Below are 13,541 nucleotides of genomic sequence, written 5' to 3' on the forward strand. Positions count from 1 at the left end.
GGTAGCGTTCTGAGACGGGCGCAATAGCCGAGTGGTTAAAGTGTTGGACTGTCAATCTGAGGGTCCCGGGTTTGAATCACGGGGACGGCGCCTGGTGGGTAAAGGGTGGAGATTTTTACGATCTCCCAGGTCAACATATGTGCAGACCTGCTAGTGCCTGAACCCCCTTCATGTGTATATGCAAGCAGAAGATCAAATATGCACGTTAAAGATCCTGTAATCCATGTCATTGTTCGGTGGGCTATGGAAACAAGTACATACCCAGCATGCACACTCCCGAAAGTGGAGTATGGCTGCCTACAAGGCGGGGTAAAAAAAAAGGGTCATACACGTAAAAGCCCACTCGCGTATATACGAGTGAACGTGGGAGTTGCAGCCCACGAACAAAGAAGAAGAAGGTAGCGTTCTGGACGACGGAACGCAATAGCAGTTTCGACAATTAAAAAATTTTCCAGGTTTTCCTCATGGGGTAGCATTACAACAGCAGCTACACCGGGCATTGTGAACGTGTCAAGGGTGGAATGGAAAGTTTCTTCATGAGATTCCATAACAACACACTCCACAGTGAGCCAGCCTGTTCAGGACCCCACCCGACAAGCTAATCTGCATACGTATCGAAAATGGCATCACAGGCGATACAAGTGGAAATTTTTGGAGCAAACTAGATCACAACGGCGGCTTTTCCCACTGCTGAAGTGATTGAAATGCTTCAAACTGAAGGTTTCAACATCGACGAGGATGATGAAGACGTTGAATAAAGTATCTGCAGTGAAGAAAGCTACCAGCAAGAAGGTACTGACAGTAACTCAGTTTCTGAGGGCAGTGAAGAAGGAGGGGGGTGGGCATTCATGCAACGTGAGGAGAGGGGTCAGTGGGTCAAGTACAGTGAGTTTCATTCAGTTACTTTATGTTTTGTATTTTTTGTGATTTTTTTTTTCTTAACCCTAACAAATGGGTCGTCTGTAGGGAAAAGCAAGGGAGAAAACTATTCGTCCGCAGTGAGTTAGCCTGTAACCTTTTAACCTGTAACCTTTGTGATTGCTGTGCAGCGCCCCACCAGCCTCGCCTGGACTGGCAGATGTGGTTTGCGGCGCTGAGCAACTACCAGAGCAACCCCTGGTTCGTCACCCTCCTCTACCGCCTGCTGACCGCTCAGCCCGAGGTCCTGCAGCTCATGGGAGACAACCCCTTCCCCGACAGGCCCCCCAAGTACGTGCGGGCCTCCCTCTACCACTATCACTACACCGCCAACCAGCCCAGCAAGAAAGGGTGAGTTGCTTTGGGTTTTGTGTGGGTTTTATTGTGGTTTTGTGTGGGTTTTATTGTGGTTTTGTGTGGGTTTTTGTGTGGGTTTTGTTGTGGTTTTTGTGTGGGTTGTATTGTGGTTTTTGTGTGTGCTTTATTGTGGTTTTTGTGTGGGTTTTGTTGTGGTTTTTGTGTGGGTTTTATTGTGTTTTTGTGTGGGTTTTATTGTGGTTTTTGTGGGGGTTTTATTGTGGTTTTTGTGTGGGTTTTGTTGTGGTTTTTGTGGGGGTTTTATTGTGTTTTTGTGTGTGCTTTATTGTGGTTTTTGTGTGGGTTTTATTGTGTTTTTGTGTGGGTTTTATTGTGGTTTTGTGTGTGCTTTATTGTGGTTTTTGTGTGGGTTTTATTGTGTTTTTGTGTGGGTTTTATTGTGGTTTTGTGTGTGCTTTATTGTGGTTTTTGTGTGGGTTTTATTGATGGATATGGACACTGTTAAAGTACCTATCCTCCGTCAGATTTTTTTTTTTTTAGGGGGGTGGTGGGATTGGTATGGATAGTTATACAGTGCCTATCCTCAGTCATAGACCAAGCTTCATGCGCTTTAGATACAGAGTTATTTACACATCCGGCTGCTTACCTGGGTAGAGCTGACTGACGGCTGCCAGCCTAGGCGTTCATCATTTCGTTCCTGTGTCATGAAGTCAGGCTTCAGTCATGGACACATACACACACACACACACACACACCACACACACAGAGAAACACACACACACACACACACACAGACACACAGACACACGCACACACACACACACACACACACACACCACACATACCATACACACACCACACACACACCATACACACACACACACACACACTCTGTCTCTCTCTCACATACACACACACACACACACACACACAATCACACACACACACACTAACAATCACACACACACACACATACACACACACACACACACACACACACACACACACACATACCCCAGCCGCCCACACCCATCCCCCATCCACCCACACAAACTCCCACACTGATGCTGTGTCTCCCAGGTACTCGTCAGTGGAGTGGTGGAGGAGGGAGAGGAAGGCAGAGTACGTGCCCATCATGACAGCCGACATGCCCGCCCTGCTGGAGTTCCTCAAACACTACCGCATCCTGGAGGTAACATCCCCTGCTCTGCCCCCTACACCCCACCCCCCCACACCCTCCCCACATCCTCCCCAGACCCCCCACACCACACCCTCCCCACACACCCCCACACCCTCCCCACATCCTCCCCAGAACCCTCCACACCACACCCTCCCCACACACCCCCACACCCTCCCCACACCCCCACACCCTCCCCACAACCCCTACACCCCCACTATTCTCTTTTCCTTTTTTTTTTTTTTTTTTTTTTTTTTTTTTTTTTTTTTTAAATATTGTTCATTCTCACCTGAAACACCAGCGCATCCTGGAGGTACAAACCTGGGCCCCGCACCCCTGCTCCTACTCTTCTTTTTTTTAATTTTTTTTTTTTTACATTTTTTCTTCTCGCCGAAAGCATTTTCATATTGTCTTTTCAGTTGTGTTAGACATTGTTGATAAAGAAGGCAAACAAAACAATCACTATTATATAGTGCTTATTATTGATAAAGAAGACAAATGGCAGCAAAGATCATTTTAATTGATACTTATATAGACATCGCTTCCTGGGAAACTGATGCCCTTGACCGCTCTCGCTGGAGGATGCTGTGCTCCAGTGGCATAAAGATGTTTGAAAACAAGAGAACGCTGGCCATTATGGAGAAGCGTGAGCGAAGGAAGCAGGGCTCAACTTCTGGAGACGTTTTCCCTTGCAACACTTGAGGGAAGTGCTGCGCATCCAGAATCAGCCTCTTCTCCCATATGAGGACACACACCGACAGATAAGCCTGCCTGCCTACTCATCCATCGGTCCGATGGGAGACTCCATCATCAACATTGATATTTATATAGTGCTTGTTATTGATAAAGAAGACAAACAGCAGCAAAGATCATTATTATTGATACTTATATAGTGCCTGTCTTCATTCAGAGACCATACTCTAAGCACCAAAAAACCCCCACAAAAACCCCCAGACCAGAACACACACACACAGAGAAGGGGGAGAAGAAAAATCATCAACAGTGTCCTGGATGAATATAAACAAACATACATCAATACATACATACAGTAACAAAGGATAGTTAGAGGACAGGCATATATCACTTGAACTTGAAGTGAACATAAGAAAAAATGGACAAGATCTCTCTCTCTGTCTCTCTCTCTCTCTCTCTCTCTCTCTCTGTCTCTCTCTCTGTCTCTCTCATATGCTGCACTGTTTGCATTAACAATTACAATGACACATACAAAACAAAATTTTGTTGTTGCCCCCTGTTCATATGGGGCTATGGCCTTGACTGAATAAACCATCTTGAATCTTGAATCTCACACACACACACACACACACACACACACACACACACACACATTGACATTGTGTAGCTATATATTGCAGAAAAGAAAAAAACAAAACGTATCAGGGCACTATTCAATCCAGTTGTTCCTCCACTGCAGTGGGAATTCATTCACTGCTCAGTCTTTCATGACTCAGATGTGAGGCCAGACTGCACTGGCTCTTGGTGCTACAGCACTGGGGGCTGGCTGGCCTGTGGGAACCATCCCAACGCCAAGTGTCCTGAAACCCTCTTGATTGAGAGAGTGGGGATGTAACTTGGGCACGACACTGTCCACTATAATTAAATTGTAGACAGTGGGGACAGCACATGCCTCCTCTGCTGTTGTAATGGTCGACGGGCGCAATAGCCGAGTGGTTAAAGCGTTGGACTGTCAATCTGAGGGTCCCGGGTTCGAATCATGGTGACGGCGCCTGGTGGGTAAAGGGTGGAGATTTTTACGATCTCCCAGGTCAGCATATGTGCAGACCTGCTAGTGCCTGAACCCCCTTCGTGTGTATATGCAAGCAGAAGATCAGATACGCACGTTAAAGATCCTGTAATCCATGTCAGCGTTCGATGCCATGCACGCCTGAAAGCGTGTGTGCGAGTGATGTGTGGTAGGCTGTATATGTGTGGGACTGAACATACCCAGCATGCACACCCCAGTAAACGGAGTATGGCTGCCTACATGGCAGGGTAGAAACGGTCATACACGTAAAAAGCCCACTCGTGTGCATATGAGTGAACGCAGAAGAAGAAGAAGAAGAAGTTGTAATGGTCACAGTCAGACAGGACTGACGAGAGTACATACTAGTGGTGTTGGCGGTGTGTCCAGGGTCCCCCGAAGCAGGAGGTGAGGTCAGCACTGGGGGCGGGGGTCCAGTGGATCAGGGAGCAGCTGGGTCAACCAGAGGGCTTCCAGTTCCTCATGTCCATCTTTGGGTCCGGCCTCATCATCAAGGTCATCAACCACCTCATCTTCTGAGTGCCTCATGGACTGCCTCATGGTGTGAGTGCTTGAGCGTCTCACACAGGGGACCAGGGGTGGAGAGGAGACTGGATGGTGTGCTTGTTGCACACTTTGCTTACTGTTGGATTTGGCTTGGTTTTTTGGTTTGGTTAACTAGTTGTTGTTGTTTTTTTTACTGTGTGCAAGCATTGTAGCCTTTGACGTTTATGTTTCTGACATCCGTTAAACTCCAGAGAAGAGCAATTTGTGAGATTCTTTGAAAAGCAGTTTGTGAGATTCTGTTAGGAAGACTCCTCCTGTGCATCGTCCTGTAACGTCATGTCACTGGGTGAGGGTTTTGTTTGTGTTAGTTTTCTGACTACATTTACCTGTTGATTCTCTTAACTCTGAATGGTATGTGCACGGCATTTATTACAGCTGCTTGTTTTGGCTATAAGTTCGTGTAATGCTCAGCATAAGGCTTGTTGCTTTTATGTGTTCCGATATACAAAGTAAAGCATAATTTCCTGATCTGTTTCAGCTCCTCCTGTTTGGCTGGTGTTTTGTTCTGTTTTATTTTGTTGACACACTGTAAAGATGTGCAGGTTTTAGGGGAATGGGGACTGAGTCATGTTTGGGAGAGGTAAACTTGTTTGTTCTTGGTTTTTGTTCTCTGCTTTGATTCCATTAATTTGAGTCGAGTTTCAGGTAATTTGTGCTGGAGAAAATATACCCCCCCCCACCCCCCACCCCCAGTTCCATCCTGTTTATGCCAGGCATTTTTTGATTTGGGCTTCATTGCTTAGTTTGGCAGTTTTCTTTTTTTTTTCCTTCTTTTTCCTTTTGCTGGATTTTTAAATGACAGCTATCAGAACTGTTTGAGGATATCACATGTAATCTGAAAGGTTTTGTGTTGTTTTTTTAAAGCTGTTCTCGAGCTGAAGTTGAGGTTTATTTTGTTTGTTTATGAATCTCTCTTGTCAGTGTTAATGAAAATATTGTGCGATAGTTTCACAGTGGGACTTGACCTGTGTGACTTGTGTTACTGAAAATGGGAATGCAGAAAAAGTCTGTTTGGGTGTGGATGTCCTTTGGCATTTTTTTGGAAAATGTTTTTCACATACTGCAGTGTTGGCAGTCAGTTAACCAGAGCGTTTCTTGCACAATACTAAATCATCTGGAACATAGGGGAAAAGCTTTGGGGTTCTGAGATACAAAGCAAAGCATTTTTAGCACAGTACTAAATCATTCTGAACACATGGGGAAATTTGGTGGGTTTTGGATACCAGTTTAGATACTAAGCAAAGCATTTCTAGCACAGTACTAAATCATTCTGAACACATGGGGAAATTTGGTGGGTTTTGGATACCAGTTTAGATACTAAGCAAAGCATTTCTAGCACAGTACTAAATCATTCTGAACACATGGGGAAATTTGGTGGGTTTTGGATACCAGTTTAGATACTAAGCAAAGCATTTTTAGCACTGTACTAAATCATTCTGAACACATGGGGAAATTTGGTGGGTTTTGGATACCAGTTTAGATACTAAGCAAAGCATTTTTAGCACTGTACTAAATCATCTGGAGCATGCAGAAAAAGGCAAGAGTGATGTAATGTCTGAGATGCCATAATACACATTGAACTGTACCTTCACTGAGAAATGAGATGCCATAATACACATCATGGTGACTGTACACCATCACTGGGAAATGAGATAGTTTGATGGCGAACTCCATGTGGAAGCGAAAATCAGTAACCATGATTCTGGAAATCATGAAACTCAGAACAGCTAGTGTTGGCTGTTGGGAATGCAAGTATAATGCAGATGTGGTGTTGAGTTAATGCGTGTTCCCGACAGTTCTTCACTGCATGGCTCCTTTCCCAGTGATGGTGTCTTGGTGGGGAACACCATGCCTTGGTAACGGCAGCGTACCTACCAGCAGTCACTGGCATATGCAGAGCACAACGTTAATGGTTGTATGAAGTTATGTTTTAGTTAATCGTTTTGTCTCATCTTAAAGGCACAGCACTGGGTCCAGAAATAGATGGCAACTATTGTTTGCATGTTCTTCTGAAAATGTGCACGTACACACACACACACACACACACACACACACACACACACTCGCACATGCACGTATACACAGGTTTCATCACAGAGTTCTCCTTCCTTTACCCACACAGAACTTAATCAGCTGTTTTTCTTTTTGTTCTTTACTTGATACAGCTGTTTTTCTTTTGATTTTTTGTGTTTTACTCCATAAAATGTGCTGATGACTAGCTGCTCACCATGTCCTCTTCATTGTTTGAGTGTAGCACATGTATTAATGATACAGCCCTGAAATTCTGAGCGAGTGGAATAGGTCACAGGTGAACCAGTGTGTGGGAGTGTTGGGAAAGTGTCTACTCTGTTGCTGTCTGTTTTTTTCTTAGTGTTTCTTATGCTTCACTACACATGTATACTCTGTGTGTGTGTGTGTGTGTGTTTATTCTGTAGCTTTATGTGTGTGTGTGTGCATGCTTTATGTATGTGTAGGTTTGTTTAGGCTGTTCCTGTGTGCATGTGTTTATGCTGTTGCCTTGTGTGTTTATGCTGTATGCGTATGCTTATTACTATAGCCCTGTGTGTGTGTTATGTGTATGTGTGTGTACATTTATGGTGTTGAGGTAATGCAGTATGTTTATTTCACTTTTTAACAGCACTGTTTATACACTGGAGTCTTGTTTGGAACCTCTCTTCCTTGCAGCTGCGTCTGTGTGTGTCGTCCACATGTCTGTCCACACTGCTGTCTTCCTGTCCTGCTGTGGACAGTGGAGACATGGAGGGGACTCTGTTCCTTCTCCTTCTGTTGGCCAGTCAGCTGACAGACTGTGTTGCACATGTACAGAAAACAAGCCAGCAGATGAAGGGAGGTGTAGTAGTTTCTTGGCAGCAGGGAAATGTACAGGTGTTCGGTCTTACAGTAGTCAGTGTGATGTGTGCGTTTGATGAATCACTGTCACCGTACTCACCATGTTACCTGTTATATCTGACTTAAACATTCGTGTATATAGGAACTGCAGTATTTTTCTGTTTCAGTTTCCATACATAATATTTTGAGATAAAATCCCTTCCCCCCCAAAAAATCCTATTTACTTACAAACATTATTTTTCATGAGATCTCGCTGTTGTGGACATATACCAGCTTTTGTATGTATGCTAGTCTTGTGGCCGTCTCTCTTCCTGTGAAGGTGTGGGCATGCAGTGATGAATCCACAACAGTCATATTGATCAACTAGTTTGTAAGCTTGTTAATAAGTATGTGTACTTGGAGTAAATGTTATGAAGTGTGTACATTATCATGGCAGCAAATCTCGTCATATGTGTACATCCTACAGTAAAAATACAAAGTGCATATTTTCTGGAACCATGCCATAAGAGAGCACCTGAACAGAATTCTTAAAACAACAGCATCAACAGAAAGCCAGAAATCTGTTCCCAGAATGGTCAGCATCACACTCATGTACGGCTCGTTTTCTTTTCATGGTGTTTCATCAAACAATTTTTATTCTGTGAAGTTGAAAGGGTGACTGCATTATTTCAGTGGCCTGTGGTGGTCACTGAACTATGTATGCATCCTGCACTGTACTGTCTGATGCTTGTTTGTGCCACATCTGATTCAGTGAATGGTTTTTTTTTGACAGTGCCTGTGCTTCAGGTTTTCAATATTAAACAATATATATATTACATCTTTATTATACATCACTTTGTATTTATTGGCTAAAGAGCTGCATGTACATTGCCAGAAGTAAGTGAGCCATGGTATTCACATTCTGTACACCTGCCATTGAGTTGATGCCCTGGAGGACAAACATGTCACATGCACATTAACAGTCTTTGCACTTTTTGATTTGCTTGTGATTTGACCAGCCGTGTTTTCCACTGTGTGTTAATACAAAACTGTTGCCTCTTGATTTAAATTCCATGACAGCTTTAAGGGGTTTGTAATGAGTGGAAGACAGTAGGGTGGGATTTAGAAATGAGAATAAGAAGCACGCTGTGGAAAAGTCTGGGTTTTTTTTATGGCGATGAAAGAAGCAGTGAGCTCACTAATGGGTAATGTGTTGTAATATTTATTTGAATACTTAATGTTTGGAAATGAATTTAAAAACATCATTATTTTGATTTTGTTTTTGAAGTAAAACATCAGGAAAAATGTGGAAAATAAATGTGATCACTGATAATGATCATTTAAAAATCAAAACATTACCAAAGGAACAGAAATATTTTTGACTAAAAAGAAAGATAACGATAATCCTACTTTCTGCACACAAAAAAAAGCAAACAAAAAAAATTGCCCAAGAATCTTTTGTGATAAACTGTGCACTAAAGTCTCTTCATAACTAAGTAAATACAACATAAAGCAGAAGACGCCACAAGCATAGACACTAATACTCAACCACACTGTGGCTTTGATTAACAGTACACGTCGTCAGGACACCATAACCAACACACACACAAAACACAACACATGCTTTCTCATTTCAACTTGTGTTGTAACAGGAAAAATCAGCTGTTATTTACTACTGCGGTGAAAAGGTTTTCCACGTGTCTTTTGTTAAGCTGGTTTGTATCGTCAGTTCAGAAGCATTACTGTTCTCTCTGGTGCATGCTTGCTGGTCTTTTTTGAAGCGTTAAGTATAGTCTGGAATATTTCATGGTCTGCTTGCCTTGTGAAAATGGTGCATGGGTTATGTCGATAATCTAAACTGCTGAGGCAAATTTATTATTACCAGCTTAATACTTGGGGAGGAGAAAAGGGGAGGGAGGGAGGGAGGGGGATGTGTTGTTTATTGTCTGTTGCGATTATTTCAGTTAAAAGATTTTGACAAAACTTTTCTCATCTGGCTTGACTTTTTTATTTTTTATTTTTTTTTTTTTATTGTTGGGACCCAAATCAGCTGCTGACATCCCTCCGAATTCACATAGAAAAGACGTGTACATAATGGTACCCTTTGATAGTTGGTGAGCTCTAGCAATGAAACAGCAGTTTAAGAATGCTGGGTTTTTGTTTTCGTTGGCTTTTATATAGGAGGGGGCCTGGTATGATTGAGAATAACGTCAGTGTGCAGACAGAGGGACTTGGAAGACACTGTGACTTGTGTCATTAGTTGGAACAGTACAAGCAGTAGCAGCACTTTTTACTTGAAATACCAGTTTGCATCTTCTTTGTTCACATAGTTTTGCATAGCTAAGTTGTGGTAGCCAACAGTTGTGACCTGTATGTGTGTCCATTGATGTTTTATGTAACATCAGATCATATTTGTTAGTCTTCTATATCTTAGAACAAGAGGAGTGGTCACCATGGACCTGGTTAGTGGGGTTCTGTGCTAACCATAGACCTGGTTAGTGGGGTTCTGTGGTAACCATAGACCTGGTTAGTGGATTCTGTGGTAACCATAGGCCTGGTTAGTGGGGTTCTGTGGTAACCATAGACCTGGTTAGTGGGGTTCTGTGGTAACCATAGACCTGGTTAGTGGGGTTCTGTGGTAACCATAGGCCTGGTTAGTGGAGTTCTGTGGTAACCATAGGCCTGGTTAGTGGGGTTCTGTGGTAACCATAGACCTGGTTAGTGGTGTTCTGTGGTAACCATAGACCTGGTTAGTGGAGTTCTGTGGTAACCATAGACCTGGTTAGTGGAGTTCTGTGGTAACCATAGACCTGGTTAGTGGTGTTCTGTGGTAACCATGGACCTGGTTAGTGGAGTTCTGTGGTAACCATAGACCTGGTTAGTGGAGTTTTGTGGTAACCATAGACACAGATTGTGATGGCAGCGGCCACACTTTGTTGGGTCTGTTACAAAGTGGATAACATCCGACGTGAAGTTCTGGGTGAACGGCATAACGTGTTGGAGAAAATAGTTTTTTGATATGGCAGTGCTTTTAATTAACAATAATACCCTCATCATAAAATGAAACTTTTTTTAACATCTGGACAAAGTTCAGCATATCAGCATTCATTGCATGAAGTTTTTACTTGACAAAATGGTTTTAACAGAGGGAGTTGTAAAGGTTGTGGGGACGCTGCTCATCAGTTTGGTGCTCGGGCATTCTGCCGTGAAGTCAAAGTGTGGGACTTACGTTTGTCTCTCACTGGGTGTCTCATTTTTTTGGGTGTCACCGGATTTCTATTTTTTCTGTTGGTGCATGTCGACCACACTATACTGCACTGCGTTGTTTTGTAGTGTTGATATTGTTCCCGTGTGCCATCATGTGCGTGTTTGTATGCCATGAAAAACACATTGATTACCGTCAGTGTCAACTTACTGGTCAGTTTTCTGCCTTCTTCTTTTTAATCAGTCCAGTGGTTTACTTCAGTGTCATGAAGATCATGTTGATTTCTGATAACTGTCTTCTGTTTTATTGTTATCGTTTGTTTCTTTTCCAGTTCTTTAACCTTGCGGATGTGGGGGGGGGTTCAAATAGGGTTACAATGTTTATGTTTGTGAATCAGAATCGGACATCACTAAATCAAAGAAGAGTACTAACAGGTGGTGTGTTTTTTTTTAAAGTGAAAATGCACATTAACATGCATGCAATCTGAGTTACTTTAACCATTCCCATATAATGGGAACAGTCAGAGGTCAATTTCAGCACAGCTATGTGTGTATGCACGTTAGTATGCCATATCTGGTTTGTCGGATAACTGATTTCACATGTTGCAGAACCCCTGGCCCCACCCCTTCAGACTGTTGTTGAAATGAGTAATTGTAATGAAGGTTTTCTAAAATATTTCTGATAATGACTCTGATGTTGAATTGGAAGCAACAAGAAATAACACCTCTTGAATGTAATCATCATACTGACCCAAAATGAAATTGAGGTCTCCAGAAAAAAAATGTTTAATGATTACATATAAATTTGGAAAACATCTGTATGGTTTGGAATCTTGTTTAAATCAGATTCACTGGAAAGGCATGGAAAACATGGAGCCCTTTGAAAGCTACATATCTGAAGAATTTCACTACTACAAGATGAAAACAAAAGCAAAATAGCCAGACTAAATATTTAAATGTAAGTCCTGGAGTAGTTTTTATGTCATTGAAAAAAAATCATCTGGGTGTCCATTAAATAATGTCCACAGAAGCTGTTGCAATAAAATAAATAGCACTATATAACCATAGCTTGTTAATTTTAATCTAGTGGATGGCTTTGATGGTTTGTCTGTCAGTATAATCATTATAATGACATGAAGTACAGCTTTTGTTGCATATGTATCTCTGTAGTTCATGCAGCATTTTGATGTTGTTTCAGTCTGGCTTGTAGGCTGTGACCTTCACTTGAGTATTATTTTTTGTCTAGTGGAAATAAAATTTGCTAGAGTTTTACTTTGCTCCATTTCCATGCTGTATGTGAGGGTTTTTTTTTCCATTACTGGTTGTGTGGAGTGTACATTGTTGAAATATATTTGTCATGTTGGTGACTTAACTCTCTCCATACGAACAGCGAAAGAGACGACATTAACAGCGTTTCACCCCAATTACCATCATCAAAATATTGCAAGCGGAAAGCTTTTACACTGAAGACGTGAATGTTGACAAAGAATACCACAATTCTGACGATGGAAGCTAAAGGTTGGGTCATTCAGACACCCACTGGACATCCGAGGGGTCTGTGTAGAGGAGAAGAGAGGACTGGCCGTACTGAGTGAGTTAACACACCTGTCATGGGAACTGGAGTCAAAGACGAAACTTGTTGGATGAACCCATGAAAGGTAGCTTTCCATATAAAGTGCACCATGTTATCGTGTGTGTTCTGGCGGAACACTCCTTGTTGTCAAATCTGTTATAGCCCTGTGGGAATGCTGCCAGGGATACTGTCATTATGAGCTGTAACCCCACATTCCAAAAACTGACACAAGTTTTCTTCTTTTTTTTTCTCTCTGTTGCTCTCTTTGTCTGTTTATTTGTTATATTTTTTTTCCCCTTCTTTTCTTTCCGTCTCCTCTTTCTCTTTCGTTGTCTGCCTGGCAGGTAACTTCAACACCGCCCCCCCCCCAAACACCCCCTCCCTTTTTTTTTTTTTTTTTTATTTTTTTTAAATATGTATGTAGTTTTTTCTTTTTCTCTTTTTATTGTGGTTTTTTTTTTGGGGGGGGGGGAGGGGGGGAGTTAAATATTTTGCCTTGAATGCTGCCTTTTCTGACTTGACAATTAAGCACTCTTATGTTGTATTTAGTGTCCAGGACATTAGTTGCCTGTTGACGGTTTTTTGGCAGTGTATATCTCTTTTCATGTCAGATGTTGTGCATTGTGTAGAGTTGTTTTTGTGTTCACTTTCTCGTTTCTCATGCTCTGATGTCCAATCAGCTGCACATGCCCTCCCTCCCCCTCCCCTCCTCTCTCTCTCTCTCTCTCTCTCTCTCACACACACATCTGTTCTGATTGCCCAGTTTATTCAGATTGCATAGAAAAGTTGCTGAGTTTGCGCACAGTAAAGGACATGGCACAAAGACGGACACACACAGAACCAGGACAGAAACATGGACAAGGTCTGAGCAGTCTGATGCTGATGACGGTGTATATGACACAGTGATGATGGTGTGTATGACACAGTGATGATGGTGTATATGACACAGTGATGATGGTGTATATGACACAGTGATGATGGTGTATATGACACAGTGATGACACAGTGATGATGGTGTATATGACACAGTGATGATGGTGGTGTATATGACACAGTGATGATGGTGTATATGACACAGTGATGATGTGACACAGTGATGATGATGGTGTATATGACACAGTGATGATGGTGTGTATATGACACAGTGATGATGGTGTATATGACACAGTGATGATGGTGTATATGACACAGTGATG

General features: G+C 42.4%; 1 protein-coding gene across 2 annotated transcripts in view; it reads left to right on the forward strand.

Annotated features, from left to right (window-relative positions):
- The window catches only part of LOC143286705 (lipase maturation factor 2-like), an 85,910-nt gene extending 73,866 nt beyond the window's left edge, over positions 1–12,044 (forward strand). For both annotated transcript variants that reach the window (XM_076594380.1, XM_076594381.1), the window contains exons 14-16: positions 1,050–1,269; positions 2,317–2,428; positions 4,563–12,044. In XM_076594380.1, coding sequence (XP_076450495.1) covers positions 1,050–1,269; positions 2,317–2,428; positions 4,563–4,712 — 482 coding nt within the window. In that variant the 3' untranslated portion in view covers positions 4,713–12,044. The remainder of the gene's footprint in view (positions 1–1,049; positions 1,270–2,316; positions 2,429–4,562) is intronic.
- The last annotated feature ends 1,497 nt before the right edge of the window (positions 12,045–13,541 follow it).

Source organism: Babylonia areolata, chromosome 10, assembly GCF_041734735.1.
Source record: "Babylonia areolata isolate BAREFJ2019XMU chromosome 10, ASM4173473v1, whole genome shotgun sequence".
NCBI classification, from domain to species: Eukaryota; Metazoa; Mollusca; class Gastropoda; order Neogastropoda; family Buccinidae; genus Babylonia; species Babylonia areolata.